The sequence below is a fragment of the Diceros bicornis genome, chromosome 38 (genome assembly GCF_020826845.1).
Source record: "Diceros bicornis minor isolate mBicDic1 chromosome 38, mDicBic1.mat.cur, whole genome shotgun sequence".
NCBI classification, from domain to species: Eukaryota; Metazoa; Chordata; class Mammalia; order Perissodactyla; family Rhinocerotidae; genus Diceros; species Diceros bicornis.
In genome coordinates this window covers 26687444-26706670 of record NC_080777.1, presented here as the reverse complement: position 1 = coordinate 26706670, position 19227 = coordinate 26687444, and the positions used below count along the sequence as shown (strand labels likewise).

Below are 19227 nucleotides of genomic sequence, written 5' to 3'. Positions count from 1 at the left end.
TACATCATTTACATAGGGTTCATTTGTATATAATAAAAATTTCATCATAATGAAAATTTTCTGGAAAGTTATATGTTAATTTGTTTAACATATGCTTTGGATAAACAGCTAAATAGGAGTCGTTAAAAAATTCTTTCTTCAAATATTCCCTTTAACAATTAAAAAACCTCATTCCTAAATATTTGTTTTTCTTTCCACTTGATCCTTTGTTTGTAATATCATCTGTAATTTGAACTATGCAAAGATTGGATCTTTTCATAGTTCAGAATATATTTGTATACATCAATAAATTTGCTCATTGCATAGTGAACATGTAAACTTAGAGAGGATCTATAAATTTTACCATAATAATCTAAAAAAATTGCTGAAATTTTACATGACAGTTTATTCTAAGGTTTATTTTTGTTGTAATTTGGATTTTCTTTGTTTTGCTTTATTTTTAATACGCATGTCAATTGATTACAACAACTAAAAAGGAAAAGTTAAAAACCAAGTACTTAATTTTATCCTAGACTACTAGAATTTAACCTCATATTGTTTGGACTTCTTCCTAAGTATAACAAGGTAGAAATGTATTGTGCTGCCTCTTAAGACAGTGTTACAAATTAATTTCAACAGTGTGTTTAACATAAAGTTAACTATGTTTGCATCAAATAAAATGTTTATTAATGAAAGCTATTTATCATACAAGAAACAGCAAAGATAAGTCATCATACAGAGATGTACACTAGAAGTGACAGATGTAAAAGTGCATGCAGAGATTTCTGTTTAAAAAGGAAGTACTAAACAATAATACTAAAATTACTGGGTTTGGATGCCTACTCTCTTAAATGAGTGATAGCTTCTCTTTGAATTTACAATTGGAAAATGCCATTAACAGATAGGACTAATACACATTAGCAAGCAGGTGAAATGAGTGTTTTGGGACTTTATTTTACAGCTACTGTGCTTGACAAATGTGTGGGATTTTTTTTTCAATCATAATTTTCTTCAAATATGGGGTGGGCATATTACTGCCAGGTTGCTCTGGTTTATACACGGTTTATCTAATTTTGTTTTAAACCACATAATTTTAAGCCTCCATTTGTGTTAGACACCATAAAGAACAGAATTTTTCTTAACATTCAGTAAATGACATTTAAGTCTCTCTCTCTCTCTTTTTTTATTTTTGGCTCAATAGATTTTAAAATGTATGATTATCATAACCTAATATTGTCTTTGTCTTCACTGCAGTGGATTTCCGAGCAAACTTTTCCCCTTCTTTTAATACTTTAGGGAATTTTCAAACGTCGGGTTGTTTGGCTGTAATGCCCCAAGATTTGTTCTCCCTGAAAAAAATCATAGTGACAATTTATTAACTACAGAGCAACTTGGCTTTTAGGGGTCTGCAATTTCTATTTAGATTTACAAATATCCATTTGTGCTCAATAGACCTAACATTAAATCTTAATCATATTTAAAGTTTCTTTTCATGCAATTACTTTATCTGCTAATTATCTTTTTTTTTAATTCTAAAAATTAGACTGAGTCAAATCAGTGGGGCATTACTTTTATTCTAAGAAAATATATTTAAAGGTAATTCTAAGTTGAATTACATTGCATATGCAATGGTGTGTACATTTAAAATGAATCAGAAGTTTGGAAATCTAAAAACTATTTGTATGTTTGAATATTTAAAAATCTTTTGTATTACCGTTTAATAGCTTTTACATATAGATATTGGAAACACACTAGTACAGTTAAACCTTAAATAAAACTGATGGGAAATAAAACTCCTTAGATTCAAAGTGGTTTATTCACACAAATTTAATAGGATATATCACAATTGTTTGGTCCATAAATATTTAGGGGAAATAGTTTCTATACAATGCATTTATCAATAAACAAAGGAACATGGACAATTCTGCTAGACCACTTACTGTACTATAAACACGAAGCTCAATATATAAGATTATTGAATTCATCAACTATATTTGAAAGAGTGCACAACTGCTTTCTATGACATGTTCGTCCCCTCTAACAGGATACACCATAAAAAGAGTTTCAGAAATAAGAGGTAAAACAGTACAAAACTAGTGAGGTGTCAAAAGGGCTTAAAACAGTTAATTTAACAAACAACACATATATCCTGATTTTTCACAAACTTACTTCCAAGTTATATCATAAGGCACATAGGAGAACTGAGTTATAATTAGTCTACTTAATAAAGTAGATCTATAGTACCATATATTGTTCTGTCAAAGAACAAAATTTATAAGTATCAATATTTTACCTGTAAAAGTGTATTAATAAGATCTCAGCCTTACCAGGGTTGTTTGGTCTGGTTAGTGGTAAATGCCCAAAATGTAATAGAAATATGAAAAGTCAAGATTTAAGCTCCATATAAGATGATAACCACACTTGCTAAATATATAATGGCAATCACACCTTTCTTCTGTTACAGTGTTAACTTATCTTCCATCATCTTTTTTTAAAAAATAAGCTACTTTCTGTGCTAATTTTCTAAAGACCCTGAGCAAAAGTTACAATAATGCACTTTAATGTGGGCAGTGAACTGTCAATATGTAACCACACATTTATACAGCCAGACGGACACCTTCAAAATCTATTAAATAGCCACTCTGACCGCCAGAGATTTAAGGGGTCCAAAAAGTGGAGAATATGTGCAAAGTTATTCTTAACAATCCACTAAAGCAAGACACATATCTTGACTTCTTTTTTATTTTTTTAGGAAATCCACAATCTAATTGGTATTTAACTACAACAGAAGCATAGATATGAACATTCACCACTGCCCAGACCATTAAGATTTTAGCTTAAATTAAAAGAAAAAAATGCTACTGTAAACTAGGAAATATATTCAGATCAGCATCCACGAGGCTTCTGAGTTTATCTGCTTTAAGACTAACTTCAAATCTCTAATGTCAGAAAAATTATTTTCTGACAAATATATCAACCTGTGCCAAAGTAAAATAAAGCAAAACAAAACCAAAGAAATCGCATTGTTGGTTTTAGTCTGCTAAGTTTTTTTTAAACATTTTTCGTACAGAATGTCAGATACAATATCATGGTACAGCTGAAGCCAATTAATAGAGCTATTAATTAAATTATACTGACTTTTGTAACTTCTTAAAAAATTATATTTTGCTTATTTCCATTTTCCCTGGGAAAAAAATTAATTTAGAAAGAACGGTTTTACAACTATCATTTTTAGCTTTAGAAGGTTAAAAGTATAGAATTTCAAATTCTATTGAAAATTTTCATGGATACACAGGGAGTTTAAGTATTTTTCAAACGTTGAAAAGCAAATGACTAACCAAAAAGTTTTGTTGGGAGGTACATCCCTCAGAGAAGGAAAAGTCACATTCCTGGAATAGATTTCCCACCTAATTAATCTTTAATATTTAGAGTTGCTACAGTTAATGATTTGTTCAATCATATTCCTTATTTGTAAGAAAAAGGAATAATCAAAGTATATTTTCAGTTTTAAAATTTAAAAAAATCTGAAGTCTTCAAAATTCCATAAGTACACATACAATGGCAGGATTTGAAAAATAACTTTAATTTTTATTTTATTAACCTAATCATTTAACTGGGAATATGATTACTTGCCCATCATAATACAACTCTTTTTTTTTTTCCTTCGAGATTCTGGAAATAAGTAACATACAATTTTAAGAGGCACTTGTTAGAATGATTCAAAAACTCCCGTTACCATCGGAAAGATCTAATTAATTTTTAAAAATCCAAATCCACTTTGTAGATAAAAAAAAAAAATACACTTTGTAAAGGAGACAATACTGTAAACTCATTTGCCAAGTGGCTGCCGATGCTACACACCGAGCTGTTGTTTTTATTTCCCAAATATCTTGTGGGTTAGGAAAAAAAAAAAAGTCTTGTAAATAATAAAATAATAATAATTAGAATAATAATAAAAAGAAGACGAAGAATTAAAAAAAAAAAAAAAACCAATGTTAGAAAAGGTTCGTTAAGGTAGTTTGTGAGGGGCTTCCGGATTCGTGGCTGTCCAGGTTAGAGGTCACGGCTGTCACTACAGTGATAGTGGGATTGGTCAGGTCTGTTAAAGTGGTCGCTGTGCCGGGTGGAGTGAGAGCGCCGCTGTCTGCTGAGGGCGGGGCCGGAAGCGACGTGCCATCAGCTTTATCAACACCCCCATTCTCCTGCCGCAAAAGGTTCCTTCTGAATTTGGCTCGTGCGTTTTGGAACCAAACCTGCAAACCAATCCCAATGGATTTCTTTACCGATGTTTATTTTTATACTTTTTCTCTCTTTCCTTTTTTTTTTTTTTTTTTCCTTCTTTTTTTGGGATATTTCTTTTGTAAATATAATTGTTTATTTTTCTTGGGAGAGACGGACCTTTTTTTTTTTTGGCTTTCTTTTAAAACAGAGTAATGCAAGCGATGCTACAGGTGTCTCTCAACTGCACATACTCCCCCCAGCATTATAAGTGCCATTGCGACAACTGAGGCTTAAGTGGAGATACCATGGAAATGAAGGCACAGAGACAAAGAGGGGGAAATACATCCTGATTCTTCACCTGTTTGTCGTCTTTCCAGAGTGAGAAGGGGGAGGGTCAATGAAAGTTTCGAAAAGTGAGACTCACTCTTATGAAATGAACATCATGGAAACAGATTTCAGGCTATTCTTGAGTCAGACACACGGCAAGTATTCTTGGCATAGGAAAAGCTTCCAGGGCCACAGACCCCAAGCAGCCCAAAACTGGTCCGCAGAGTTTAAAATGCCTGCTATTTGTCGCTGGGAAGTGGAAGAGGATCACAGGGGACCCACAGCAACCACTATAATTTCATTAGTTGGATATTGTTACCATGATGAGTTTAGGAAACAACTGGACAGCTGATCTCACTCCCAGTATTTCGTTTTTAAATAAGGTTTATTAAAATGGGAAAATGCTGGCTCCCATTGGTCGCTGAGACACTAAGCAAACTTGTGGCTTTTCAGGAGTTGAGGAAAAGGGTCGATTTGAATTTGGAATGTTATAACACGTGAGTGAGGCTGCCAAGAGTTTGCTGAAGTAAGACAGCTCCAGCAGGTGCCCTCAAGTCTGTGCACTGAGCCTAATGTGAATGGAAACCTCTAAAGCCACAGCCTGTGCAAATGACCTGCATTTTCAAAGCAGTGACACAAGCTCTGCCAGCCTTGGTGGACCCACCTCTCCATCTGTACAGAGAATGTGGGTGCACTGTAAAAGATCCTGGGTCTCTCTTTGGGCACCCTCCGGGAGGCACCCTGCAAAATCTCAGTACACCCTCTAGGGAGATAACTAAGGTACACTAATGAGAAGCAGTTCAGGAAATATACCTGTCACTCTAAACAGGGAAGAGAACTATATTTCCTGGCAATGGGAAGGGAGATGTATGCACAGCCAATGATGGAGGTTTCTTACCTGCAAAACTCTTTTGGTCAGGCCTGTTTTTTGAGCAAGCTGCTTGAGGTCCTTGGCGTCCGGGTTATGGTTGATGGCAAAGTAGGATTTCATGGTCCGGAGCTGGTGGTGCTTGAAGGAGGTGCGCATGCGCTTGGTCTTCTGCGAGGGTGGGTAAGGCTGCTGATCGCGGTCCAAGTGGTCGGCCTCATTCTCGTTACAACCTGTTGTGGTAACAGTGAACACACAGGGCTCAGTGGAAACTCCTGCATTAGCTGAAACGATGGCGGCTGTTGGATACTAACGCTGGCATAATAAAGCAACGGTGGAAATGGCTGTCGACCCAATTATGAGCGGGATCCAGACAAACACAAGAGGTTAATCGCCCAAGTCAGCCAAGCTAGTCTGTTCATTTGGATGCATCCAAAGTTCATATAATAGAAAAACATGAGATGAATCCTCTCTTTTGCTTACTGGTTCCTAGAAATCTTGGGAAGATGAATAAGCCATAAGTGTGAGAGTAAGAGAAATCGCCAACCATGAGAAGAAAAAGCTCTTTTCTAATAGATTTATGCATATCAGCACAGTGCCCCTCCACACACACAGAGACTCTACATTTCGTCCATATTTGTGAAATTGAGACGTACTATCTGAAGGCATTGCTTTTTTATGAAAACAAGTAATTTCAGCTCCCTCAAATCTGAGCATTTCTGAAAGCCCGCCAACTAAGGAAGAATTCCAATTTTTAGCCTTTTCTGATGGTCCTAGAGCCTTCTAGATTAGGAAAAAGAAAGAAGCTAGGGAAGGGGGAGAAGTTAGAAAGTAAAAATTTGTAGATTTCTCATATAATCATAAGAATATTATTTTTGAGGGCTTTTAGCTATACTGAGTTAATGTAGGGCTATCCCAGGAAGAAAAGTTTTCCCCAGGAGTTATTTTAATAAATATTTCTGAAGGCGAATGAGCCCAGACTTCTCTTCATGGCTTGATTCATGCCTGAAGCACTCCCCACAGCTCATGGTTCAGACACACTGATGGTGCTTATTTCTAGGCTCAGATCTTGGCACTTTTTGCTCTGGCTGTGTGTGAGTAGGGTTGGAGCTGTGCCCTTGGCTGGCCTGGCGGTAGGAGGTGGCATCTTCTCTCCCCTTGCAAAGCCTCTTAGCACTGAGGGCAAAACAACCCAGCCCTTGAAACCAGCCTGAAGGTCATTATCCCCAGGATGCAAAGCTGCACATTTAAGAGGTCATTTCCAATAATCTACCGGCTCTGCATGGGAAATATGATTACAAAATGAAAACATTTTGCTAATTATTTACTGATGCAGCCAACTTCGCCACTTAAGAGCATGGCAATTTTTTTTCTTTAAACCCTTACTTCAGATATCTATCTGATATATCTTCAGGTCTGGTCATCCTGCATTTTGGTACATTACAACAGAATATCTAAAATCAACCTGATCATGTCACTGGGGAGAGGGGGAGGAAAAACCTGAATCTTGAAGAAAGTGAGGCGTCTCTTACTCTTAATTCTTCCATTCTGCTTGGTAAAATATTATTTGCCTGCTATGCTCTGGTTAGAATTACTTTTTAAAAAATATTTTCTGTAAATCAGGATACATACAGAAACACAGTAGTTTTAATCATTAACCAAGAGGTCAGCTGCATCACAAAATCCACTTAACAAGAAATTCTCTCCAATGTAAGAAGACCAGGCATGAACTAATGCCTCCTTTGGTTATATTTCCATAAGCTACATAATTTGGAGGGTACACTTGGTAAAAGAGCAGGCAAGTTCATTGAGGGAAAGACTATATCATATTCACCTTTGCGTCCCTGAAGTCAGGATCAGGGCCAGGAGCTCGAGAAGTGTTCAATCAAGATTTTGAATTTTTGTTCATCCACAAAATTATGAGTGACTATTAATGGAAAACCAAATCAACTTGAACTGGAATCCAAGTTAGATATATACACTCAAATGTTGAACATAGACTTCTTAAGCCCCACGAGAAAAGGGACCATATACCCAGAGATAAGGGAGAGAATATACTTTACATTTTATCCTATTTCAGCCCAGTGGGGATATGTCAAGTTCAAATATTCTACAGAATTGCACTTTCATATCCTCAAATGGATGCAACAGCATCTTACGACCTACTATAAAACTACACTTATCTCCAGTAAACTGAGCTATATTTCACGACCAGTTTATAAATGTACCCACAACAAAATGGTCAAAGAGCCATACCCGAATCATTGGGGGATTCTTCAAATAAGATTCTGTCCCTATCAGATGTGAGTAATGTGTAGCTTTTCCTGAGCAGCACATCAAATTGAATATTATATTTGGGATGGAAGACTTAACTTGGTGTTTAAATAATGCCCTTAGCCATTTTCCCTGCTAAAGTAATGTTTCTTAGAAATGAATATGATTCCTAACCTAACTATATACTCATTAGTCTTTAAAAGGAAGTTTGTGAAAATTAATTATAGAATGATTTGATAAAATTGCTTCTCTGACTATGCATTCTATATCCATTATTGCAGACTAAAAACTTAGCAGAGAATTTTAGTGCCTTAAACACAATTATGGGACTTGTTCCCACACAGAATAAAATTCGGTGTGTACGGAGATTGTTAGCTCTTTATGAAACAACTATTACTGTATATGATTTTCCTGTGACTGTGTTATCACTTATGTTATTCAACTTAATAGAGCAATCTATTTCTTCTACAGAGTAACTCAGTGCATTATTCTAAATTACTTATGTTTAACCACAAATGCATTATGTAAACTTCCAAGCAATTGTGTTTCCCCAGGGTCTACTTCTAAAGCTATAGATGTTTTTGCCCCCTGAATTATAAGATGAAATGATAACTCTCTTAAAACTGTCTTAAACATACACCTATAAGTCCAAATCTGGCACTATAAAGTTAATGAGAAGATCTAAATATTTTGTTTTCCAGTCACTTATGAAACAGTCACCTATACTAAAGTAGGTTTCTGTTCTGAAGGTATGGAACCTTCTGAGAACTAACTGATCCCTGGGAGACCACTAGGGGTCAGTGCCAGGCTAATTTAACGACTACCAGGGGCTTTAGAAGTTTGGAAGCGAAGAAAGAACCTAAGGAAGGGAGATTTTGAGAATCGGCAAAAATTTAGTCTCTCAATTAATGCTCAATTACCCAGATAAGAGCTGCCTGTCCTAGACTAAATCTTCTCACCTCTGGGGAGCTTTATTTCAATCCAGCATTTCAAATAAACTTTCCACGTCTTTCTAAAATATCTGCCTGATGTCTGCACAGAGAGATATAAACTAGATTAGCAATATTATCACTAAAAGGCATTTGCCTTATGTCAAGCACTAACTGAACTTTGCCAAGTTTTACGTCTTCTCTGGAAGTCTCTGAATCATAAACATATTTTGTGCACATGTTTTTGAAAACATATCAATGTATAAATTATATTTCTTCAGGATCAACATTACTCTTTCTAAGACTAGTCTACACTGAAGCAGAGATGGCACTAGAAGATCCAAAGAAAGCTAAAATAATGAGCTAACACTGCGGGTACGTTTTATTTTCTACCTTTTAACATGCTTTTAATTCACTGAAGTTTTTCTTCTGCTAGTTTTGTAACAAACCGGCATTCGAGTCATAAATGTTTTTTAATGGTGGGCTGATTTTTGGTCAGTCATCTTTAACCCAATTTATCTAGATTATTTTCACCTGATCTTAAAGATATATACTATTTACTTGTAACTCGGGGGAAAAGTGGAGAAAGGGTGGGATGGATGCTAATTAAGAGGCATCTGATCTGCAGTGGTATGCAGATTCCTTCAGGTTAGGGGGGCCGCAGCAACCTTTGCCTTCTGCAGGAGAAGACAGCATCAACTTTCTCTACAACCTGTAGCAGCACGAATTTGCAGACTAAAGACCTAAGTGGAAGATTTTCATCCTTTTTAAGAAATAAATTTATACTCTCTAGTTCTCCTCGGAGAAGGAGGAGAAGCTAAGTTCTACTGTCCTTAAAGCTCCTCAGATCTTTCGAACATAAAATAAGATCCAAGGAGAAATCAAATTTACCCAATTAGATTAAATAAACAAGCAAAAAACCAGGCTTGCCGCCGTTTGGCTAGAAATCTTCTCCACCCTTCTGGACATAGTCTGGACCGAAGGATTCCCTCTGTCTGAACGACTCGCTAGTTATGTGGGTCTCTCTCTCTCTTTCTAATTAGGGCCTTGGTGAGTGGCTCGAGATTCCAATGTCATCTTCTATTAATAAAGAACAATTAGTGCCCTGCCTGTCCTGCCCCGAGGACCAGGCATCAAAGGAGGTGCAGTAAGCGCCCTGGGCAAAGTGGCCCCTGGCGTAGCGCAGCAGGGGGAGCGCGAGGCCACGACCCGCCACTGCGGGCTGGCAAAACCCGGGCTGCGCCCGCCGCCCTGACACGACCGATTCTGGTGGGTCTGTAGCAAGCCGGCCGGCCCGTCCGCATTCGTCTAGCAACCCTGGCATGAACTGCCTAGGGACAAGCGCAGCCGTGGGATCACCGTCCCTACTCTCCGTGGGACGCCGCCCAGGACGCATTCATCCTCTCAAGGCCATCAGCCTAGAACCCCAGGAGGGAGCCCAGGGCTGGGGAGAGCCCGCTCACCCTGCGTGACTTCCCCTGAAAACTCTGGGCTCAAAACAGAACTCTTAGTTCTGAGTGGTTCACACTGGCTGTGTGACCTTGGGCAAACCACTTATCTGGCTGGATCCTGTTCCTTTACCATTGAGCATCAACAATGGTTAGGCACCATACCCGGCTCTGGGGACTGGAAGAGAGAAACAAGCCAGATCCAGGCTTGGGCATGTTCATGCTTTGGCTGGATCTGGGTGCTCATGGTAACAGAGTGGGGTTGCCACAGTGAGGTCCCCAAGGTCACCTTCCAACAGAATGGACTCCCCTAGCCTGATTCTCCCACCTGCTGAGATTCCCATCCCAGGCTGGGACAGGGCAGGGGAGGTCAGAGCAGCTGGCCAGTCCCTAAGCTCCCCAAAAGTTAGCCTAAGGCTTCCTGGAACCCCTTTCCCAGTGGCTGGGACTCACAAGAAGAGCTTCCATCCTGCTCTGAGTTAGAGTGTGGTCCGAAGGGCCTGTCATCATCCTCACCTGGGGGATGGAGGGTGGGGGCAGACACCAACAATGGGCAATTGGTGAATGGGAGAGATTGATAAATGATGGGTGTGAGCCCCAAAACAAAGAAGAAAGAGCGCTTTGGCCTGTTGCCTGCATTTTATTTTCAACTAAGAGAGAAGATTGGTGGAGGACAGAATAGCAGCCTGTGACACCACCAAGCCTCCTCAGTGGGCCTGACCTGCAGGCTCTGTGCGTCTTCCGGGGGTCTGGATATCTGCATGGTTGACCACACAGGGAAGGAGCTGGCTGGATGAGGACCCTGACTAGGAAGGGGCAGGCCAGCTCTGCTGTGGAGAGTGATCCCCACCCCTGCATCTGCTTTGCACCAAGATCAGGGATTTGGATTTTTAACACTCTGGCCAACTGTGTTCTGATTAACTCTGGGCTGGTGACCATAGCCTCTGCCCCCGCTAGACAGACTGGGGTTGGCTCTGAAGATTTTTTTTTCCCCAGTATTTAGGAAAACCTCCTCCAGGATCTATAATTTGGCTTCCACACAGGAATTGCCCTGGGGCTGTTTTGCTCCAACTGGGAGCCTGAAACTAATGGTCTCATTAACTAATGGGCAACCAGGATTTGGCTCTGCCTGTTGGAGGGAAGTCATTGCAGCCCCATGGTTATGAATGTGTTTTTTGCCACAACCTAGATACAAGTCTCTCTCTCTCCCTTCCTGCCTCTCTCTCTTCCTCTCCCCTTCTCCTTCTCACCCTCTCTCCATCTTTCCCTTCCCTCTGAGAGAAAGGGACTTGTAGGGACAAAAGGAGCATGTTATGGCAAAGTGCCCTCTTGCAACCAGATCTTGGACAGGGAAGGAGCTGTGTGGAATCCTCCCGCGGCAGCGGCAGGCTAGGACCGGAGTGGGGTGGTAGGGGCCCACCTGAGTTGTAATTGACGATGTCAACTCCCAGCGCTGGGCTCTTCCGCTTCCGGGGCCGCCCCTTCTGCACGGTGCCGGTGCCATTGAAGTAAGGCAGGGCCAAGCCGCCGCTCTTGGCCGCCAGCTCGGTGTAGCTCAGCTGCGGTGGGTACTCCCCTTGCAAAAGGGTCTCGAAGTGGGCGCGGCAGTACACCAGGCTGTCCTTCATGCCAAAATGGTCGCCCGTGGTCAGGGTCTTGTTGCAAGTGGAGCAGGTGAAACAGCTCAGGTGGTAGACGGAGTCTCGGGCGCGCATGACCATCTCCGAGGCGGAGATGCCAAGGTGGCAGCGGGCACATCTCTGCACAGAGAACCTTCTGGAAGGAAACAGTCGAGTCAGGACGCTGGTTGAGGCAAAGGCAGGTCCATCTCCCACCCGCGACACCAGGAGCTTGGTCAGCATTGGCCCAAGACTGAGACCTGGGAGGGCTCCGGGAGGAGAGGACATGGGCCCACTTAGACATTAATTTTATTTGCTTATTGACCTATTCTGGTGAACCAGGACAAAGATTCCTTACATTAAAATCAGAAGAATCGGGTAACATCCTCAGTTTCCTTCTCTGTAAAGTCGAGATTTAAAAAAACAAAAACCCGGCGCTAGCTAACTCACAATTCTGTCGAAAGAATACGAAATTGCGATGCCAAGTGAAAACGTTGCATCGATTACAAAACACTCTAGGAACGAAGAGTGGTATTGTTATCACGTATGGATCTGTGAGCGTGCGTGAAAGCTCTCAGACAGACACAGCCTCGGCAAAACGACCATTTTGCAGGAGAAAGCTTATTCTTTTTAAACCAGCTCTCTCGCTCCGGCTGAGAGCGGAGCTGGGTCACCTCCACATGGTTCTCTCTCCCGATCCAGAAACATAACCGGGAAGAATCAACAGACACGCCCGCGCCGAGGTCACGCTTCAGTCCGGCGGGCACAGCTCTAACCAGCGGTAAAAGGCACTCGCAACTGAGCGGCTTGGGTTTCGGCAACCGCGATTTTCCTTTTCAGGGTCATTGACAGGTTTCCTGCCCCTCTCGCGAAAACCTAACACCCGGTTGCGGCTGCTGCCCGGGCCGCCAGTTCAGTCCAAGGCACGGACATTGCTCAGTTCGTAGTAAACGGAAAAAAAAACCTCTTTCGTCTCGGTCGGCGGAGACACGTTCCTTTACTGTCCCGGATTTCTCCAGGTTCCCTCAACCCGGCTGCGCAGTGCGGGAGCGCATGGTGTGCACTGATGCCGCTCTGAACCTGGGTGTCCCTTCCACCCATCCTCACCGCCCTTCGGGGGACGGGGGTGCAGCTTGAAGGGTCTGCAGGGGTCTTCCCATGTCTCGGGATGATAACCTTCCCCGAACGGGCGAAAGGTGGGGCATAAGGAGGGGGCTCGGGCTCTCAGGTGGCCGCGCCAGGTGTACTGGGCGTAAGAGACAGGGGTGGGAGTACCTGTAGTAATCCTCCTTGCAGTAAATGCTACCGTCCTTGGCGAAGCAGGTCAGCTCGGACTCGAGGGCCAGCTTACATTCACAGCACTTCAGGCACCTCAGGTGCCACTGCTTGTCCACAGCCAGCAGGTAGTACCTGTCCGAGATCTTGCCCCCGCAGCCTGCGCACAGAGCGGGCTTCTCGGGGCTCAGCGGGGGCATGCCCTGCAAGGCAAGCAGACCGCGCGCTGACGAGGGCGCGCGGGGGCCGCACGGCGCGAGCCCAGGCGTCCGGAGCGCGGCAAGGGTCGGGGCCCCGGCGCAAAGGCACACATCGGGGACACGTTTGCAATTTTCCCCTTTGCGGCTCACCCCCTTTCTGGGGTGTCTGCCCCAACCGGCGTTCCGTCCTCCCGGGATTGTTCACCTAAAGAGAAGCCGGCCATCTCAAGCCTCTTTTAAAAAGGAGTAGGAGCGCATTGACTACAGTTTCGTGGATGTTTCTGAACTCGGATAATTACAGGCTAAAAAATGTGGCTTTCAACGCACACAAAATAAAACCACGGAAATTGTTATTGAGGAGTGGAAAGGAGATTTGAATGAGCACGAATTGTTTTTAAACAAACACTATTACAATTCTATTTCTCTACATTCTTATAAGCAGCGTTGAAATTAAAAGGAAGGGAGAGATTATGCCTGTGCTCATGATTTGGTCGACACTGTTTTGATCGGATATATTTGGCAGATCTACTATTCTCTAATTTTCGAGGATACTGGTCCTCTTCCTGGCAGGAGTATAAAGAGCCTGTTCCCCAGGGAGGGTTTGTTGTCCAGTGCCCTCGGTACAGTCCCTCTTTCCCTGGCATCAACACACCCAGGACATCTTTGTCCTGAAAATCTGTTTAACGCCCAAGCTTCCCGCCTGCTTCCCGAATGATGAGCCGAGGATGGGGAAACCTCACCTTGATGAGCCCAGCCCCACTGCGAAATTCGGGTTTGGGTTGCTGCTTTTTGTGTTTAAACGGGATAGCCACAAAAGAGGAAAAAAGAAGTTAACCGCTGGACATGTCCCTGAAGACTAGCAGAAATGGTTGGACTTCTCCACGAAACTTTGGCGGGCCTGGAAAAGTAAAGTTTCCCCCTTTGCTCAAACCAAGGGCCCGCACTGAATTCATGTTGCAAACGTGGAAAGATCTACCAACTGGGCTACTTGATGGAACCCCAAATCCCCAAACCCCCCTGACGTGCCCAGGCAGGCTACCAGGTGAGTTTGAGCTAGCAGATCCGGTGTGATGCCAAAGGATCTGCACGGCTCTGTTTGGCTGAAATCATTTCCAGAGAGTTTTTTAGTTTTTCCCCTCCGGCTGGTAAGTGGGAAAGGGAAGCACATAGATTATTAATTGGTTTTCTTTATTAAGCAGATGTGACTTTTATTCTTATGAATAGTAGTAACAGCCGCGGTTGATTACATCGTTTAAGGGTTAGACATTCCTCGCACTTGGTCTAGCTGCCCCGCTCCTCCGGGTTTTTCATTAGATTCCTCTACACATTACACCCGCCCGGCCCGGGAGCTGAACGCAATCCTGTCTCGCTAGAGGGGCCGAGCTGGGCTGCCAGAGACCCCGAAAATCATTGGGTCTGGGGGTGCCGAGCTCCAAGCTTCCGGAGAATCGGAGGTAGCCCAGTGACGTCCGAGTCCATTCCAAAGGTTCCCATCAGACCCAGAGACCAGAGTCCCCCGGGCTCCTGCTTGGCCCGGGCGCCCCGGCCGCGCGCAGCTCACCCTCTGGCCGCCGATACTCGCCGGGGAGGCCCGGGAGTCCAGGGGGCCGGAGCCCGGAGTCTGAAATCTGCAGGAGAGGACGACTCCGTCCTCTAACTCCCGGCTCGCCCTGTTCTCCCGGGAACCGCGGCGGCAGCGGGTAGCGAGCTCGGGGTCTCAGTAGTGGTGACATTTCGAGTCAGAAAGGGAGCTATTTCTGAGAAAACCCGCCCGCCAGCCTGGAGCGGCCGCCCCATGCCCCGCCATCCTCAACTCGCCGGCCGGGTTTTGAGGCTCGGCTTCCAGGGCGCGCAGGGGGCCGGCTCCCGCACCCCGGGGCCCTTCCTTACCGCGTCGCGGCCGTTGAGCTGGGCGCCTTTGGCCAGGCGGGCCTCGGTCTTGGATCTGCGCTCCATCTCCTCCATGATGCCTTGGATGTGGCCTCCGGAGATCCCGTGGAAGAGCATGGCTGGGGGGCGGAAAGGACACGAGTTGTCTTCTGCTCGGCACCCCACTATTTCCATATACACACGCCCAGGGCTCTCAGCTCATCCGAGTGCAGGAGCAGAAGGGACCGCGGAGTGCTGCGCGCTGGAGCAGCACAGAGACGCTCGGGGACCGAGGGCAAGAGGGAGAGGGAGGAAGAAAGAGGCAGACGGAGTGGAAATTGGTCTGCTCGGGAAAGAAAAAAAGAAGAAGAAGGGGGGGGAGCCCCAGCGGCTCCCTGAAGGAGATGTGCAGAAAACAAACAAACACGGAGGAGGGGAGAGCAGAGGGAGAAGGCGAATCTTACTGCTCCGAGAGATCGAGTTACTAATGGGAAACAACTGCAGCGGGGGAGGACAACAAAATCTGGTGAAGAAAGAAAGAAAATAGTTTTGAACACAAAGAAAGAAAAAGAAGTGCTATTTTCAGCGGTCCCTGGCTGCTCCAAGGTTCCCAGTGCCTGTAGGTTGGGTTGGGGACTGCTCCTGCCGTAGCTGTGTCCAATTTGTTAAGAGACTAAAGCCAGCCCATTTTTGATAATTTAGTAGGAGGAGTTCTCTCCCCGGAGCTGCCACGGATTTTTATTCAGACAACAAAGACCTGTCATACTCCTCTCAACCCCCTGGTGATGGGCGAGCGGGGACAAACATTACGGGGGGGGGTGGAGGGGGCAGGCAGGAGGAGGGGGCATTTACTTCCCCCCAACGCGCGCGCGCGCGCGCGCGCACACACACACACACACAACCACATATCCTTCCAAGAATTCCCAGCAATCACGTTTTAAAGGGGGAAGGAGCCCTTATTGTCCCTGCCCGGGTGCGGGAGGCAGAGAGCCGGCCTATTGGGTCCAAGTTCAAGATCAGACCCCGGCTCAAGACATAGAGAACGGCACCTCCAAACTTTGGGTTTCCTCTCTGTGGACTTTCTGGTCCACAAAACCAGACTTACGGGGACCCCAAATGAATAAATATTGGACGGATATTCCTCTCCTCCCCATCCCCTCTTCCTCAACTCACTTTTTAAAAGTAAATCGCCTTCTCTCCCCAAGCGCCCCCGGCCCTACCAGGGGCTGGAGCATCCCCCAAGGTGAAAAGCAGAGAAGGAGAGCCCATGTTTCTGGAGTATACTTTTGGCAAAAAGATTTTCTTTGCAAAATTAGTGTAGAGGACAGGGCATGGACTTGTAGGCGCGAGTATGCAACTGAACTATGACCATGGGGTGAAGTGTTCCCGCACCCAGTTCAGGTTTGCAGGAAAACTGCTGGCGATTCTCGAGTCCCGCTTGAAACTTGTCAATGTGGGCAGCAGCTCCGGGCCCCGGGGGAGCTCGGCGCCCGCCTCCGCAGGAACAGGCGCGCGCCCTACTGAGTGCTGTTCCCACCGCCCCGGCCGGACCGGGACTCGTAAAACTGGACGCACAGCACAGGGAGGAGGATGTGAAAGGGGCTCCTCGCCGTGGAGGAGGGGAAGGTGAGAGCTGACGAGCAGAATGGCAGACCTGCGCCTCACAAGAGGCGGGATTGTTCTGTCTCCCTCTGTCCCCGTTAGCGGCGGCCCCTTCTCGGCCCTATTAAAAAGTGTCCACAATACTGTGATATTGTCGATTCATTCAAACCACCAGAAGCCCCCTAGGGGCCCCAAGCGCGGAGCGGCGGCAGGAACCAACCCAGCTTCAGCCAGGGAGAGGAGGAAGCTGGGGCTGCTCTCTGCTCCCCTCCTCCCTCCGCTGCCTCTGTTTCCCCCACTCCCCATCGGCTTCCCAGGAACTCGGGCCTAGGTCCTGACACCTCCGGGATACTTGAGAGGAGCCCTTCCCTCCGCAGGGAACTGACAAGGAAGCGTGGCCGAACCAGAAAGATGAAGGGAGAGAGGCAGGGAAAGGAGGAAGGGAAGGAAGGAAGAGAGAGGGGAAGAAAGAAGAGAGGGAATGAGGAAGGAAGGAAGGAAGGAAGGAAGGAAGGAAGGAAGGAAGGAAGGAAGGAAGGAAGGAAGGAAATGAGAGAGGAAGAAGCAAAGAAGGAAGGAGGAAAGAAGGGAGGGAGGGAGACAAGAATGCAGGGAGGAGAGAACTACCCTCGTGCGGCAGCCTGACTTCCTGTCCCAAAGCATCGCCTCCTGAAGCTGCCGGAGTCGCCTCTTCTATGAAACCCAAGACGCCACGCTTTCCCTTGCTCTTTTCTCAGGGTCAAAAATAATGTTATTTGCAGACTGGACACTGTTACAGTCCTCCGGGTGCCAGAATACAGCTCATAAAACACAATTTCACACAAAAATGAAGCCAATCAAGTGAACTAAGCTGGAGACCTCCCCCCTCACTTTGGCAGCCCTACCGGACAGCAGGGCTGCTATTTACTGTAAGTAATGTAATTAGCCCCTTTGGATGGAAATCAATGAGCTTTTCAAACCCACGTGCACACACGGAGGGCCCCAAGGAGGGGGTGGGGGCAGCAGCCCTTTCAGAGACAGCAGGTCCTCTCACAAAGGGGCAGATTGCCTTCCCACAAGTCAGCGGCTAAATGGACTCAGACCCCAAGCAGGAGGAGGAGAAAGAGGAGGGGTCTCCGAGAAGAACCTCAGTCAATTTACCCAAGGAAGCCCCAAGAAAAAAGTAAATAGGGGACCTCAGTCCAGGGTCCCGCTTTGTCTAGTTTCTGGGCTAAACTCTTCCCCTCCTCTCAAATGGGAGTATTTGGAATCAGATTTGGCTGTTGCTGGATTTTGGTCCTGCTCAGCAAAAGTAATGAAGAGCCCAAGAACACCACTCCCCCCTTGCAAGAGATGAAATTTTGGAGACTTCAGGAAGTGAAAGTTTAACAAACTCCAGGAAAAACCAGAACCTTGTGAAGAGTGTCCAGGGAAGCCTAGCACAGAAGTCCTGTAAGCCCTCCATTCATTCATTCATTCATTCATTCATTCCTCTGTTCCACACATTTGTTGACCATCTATCAGGTACATGCAGCACAGAGTACCCTCTGCCATCAGCTTCCTGGTTGGACCCCAGCTCTGCCTGCTTTTTCTTATAAAACTCAGGTTATAAGTTCCTGCAGCCGGTGGGATTTGCTACTTCCCATAAAGAAGCGAACTGCCGGGATTCTTCCTTCTCAGCCAATGCAGGAAGTTCGCAGAAAGCTAGGGGTGGGGCGGCGGCTGCTGGAGTTTGGGAGGTCCATGTTAGTTCTGCGGAAATTGCTCCCCATCGGTCCCGCCCTGCCTCCTCTCACAGTTCCTTAAAGAGGAAGCCCATGGGGGAGTGGGGGGGTGGGGTGGAGATGCTCCAAGAACTGGGTGTGTGACCTGGGTGTCCTAACCTTTTTGTCTTGGAGCCCTGAAAGATTACCTAAGAGGGTCCGCCTCGCTACACGTCACTCTCAAAGGACAGTCAGCACTTTGAGGAGAGCGTCTTTGTGGCTCTCTCCCGAGAAGGGGCGGGGGCCCGGCTGCCGGCGGAATGGCCCGGGAGTGCTCCATAAAAGTTGGAGTGCTCGCTGGTTCAGGTCTTGGGGCTGACTCCCACCCCCCCCACCCCCCACGACCCGGCCTGGTCAGTGGGACAGGTGCACCGGGCTCTCCCCCGCCCGCGGCCTGGAATAGGATTCGAGTCTGCTTTCTGGACTCCAAGCTCTATTCGGGAGCAATGGGCCAGACCCCTGGCCAGGCGTTGCCTCCCCCTCAATCCGGCACACGCGGTCCACTCTCTTCTTTCTGCTCCGCCAACCACCCAGCCGGCTACTGTTGCCGCTCTCAGGAAAGCCCGCGGCTGGACGCCAGCGGGCGGAGGGGTCGCGATTGGGGGTCAGGGTCCTGGCATCTCCACGAGGGCGGCAGCCTTGTCGGGGCTCCGGCCCAGTCAAAGTCCCCAGAGGGGAGGAGAGGGGAAGTAAGGGGAACACAGGGCTTTACCCAGGAGCAGCGGGGGCTTTAAGGTCCAGAGAGGAAAGCAACCCGTCAGTCCTGCATTTCTTGAGAAGCACAGGCGACTCAAGGTCTCTTTAGACCTGAATTTTGGAGGCCAAGATCCTGTGCCCCCAGGTTTGCCCTTAAAGGGGCAGAGATCACCTTTCC

At 45.8% G+C, this 19227-nt stretch overlaps 1 protein-coding gene across 3 annotated transcripts; it reads right to left on the bottom strand.

Annotated features, from left to right (window-relative positions):
* Positions 1–653: 653 nt before the first annotated feature.
* LHX9 (LIM homeobox 9) lies at positions 654–17418 on the bottom strand. 3 transcript variants are annotated; one of them, XM_058533931.1, is made up of 6 exons: positions 17239–17418; positions 15031–15149; positions 12941–13143; positions 11467–11822; positions 5426–5628; positions 3975–4232 (listed from the first exon to the last, which is right to left on the bottom strand). In XM_058533931.1, exons 2-6 carry the CDS (start codon positions 15145–15147, stop codon positions 3975–3977), a joined length of 1137 nt encoding a protein of 378 aa, XP_058389914.1. In that variant the 5' UTR covers positions 15148–15149; positions 17239–17418. The 3 variants fall into 3 exon arrangements, with proteins under 3 accessions (XP_058389915.1, XP_058389914.1, XP_058389913.1); XM_058533932.1 differs by lacking the exons at positions 3975–4232; positions 17239–17418 and adding an exon at positions 654–1328 and having other exon boundaries at positions 15031–15307; XM_058533930.1 differs by lacking the exon at positions 17239–17418 and having other exon boundaries at positions 15031–15307.
* Positions 17419–19227: the final 1809 nt, after the last annotated feature.

Excerpts from the sequence above, each read along its gene's own strand:
- LHX9 (XM_058533930.1), bottom strand. The coding sequence starts at position 15,204 with ATGGAAATAGTGGGGTGCCGAGCAGAAGACAACTCGTGTCCTTTCCGC. Across the intron at positions 11,823-12,940 it reads TGCAAGGAGGATTACTACAG|AAGGTTCTCTGTGCAGAGAT; the intron begins GTACTCCCACCC and ends GTTTCCTTCCAG. Across the intron at positions 5,629-11,466 it reads CATCGTCAATTACAACTCAG|GTTGTAACGAGAATGAGGCC; the intron begins GTGGGCCCCTAC and ends TTACCACAACAG.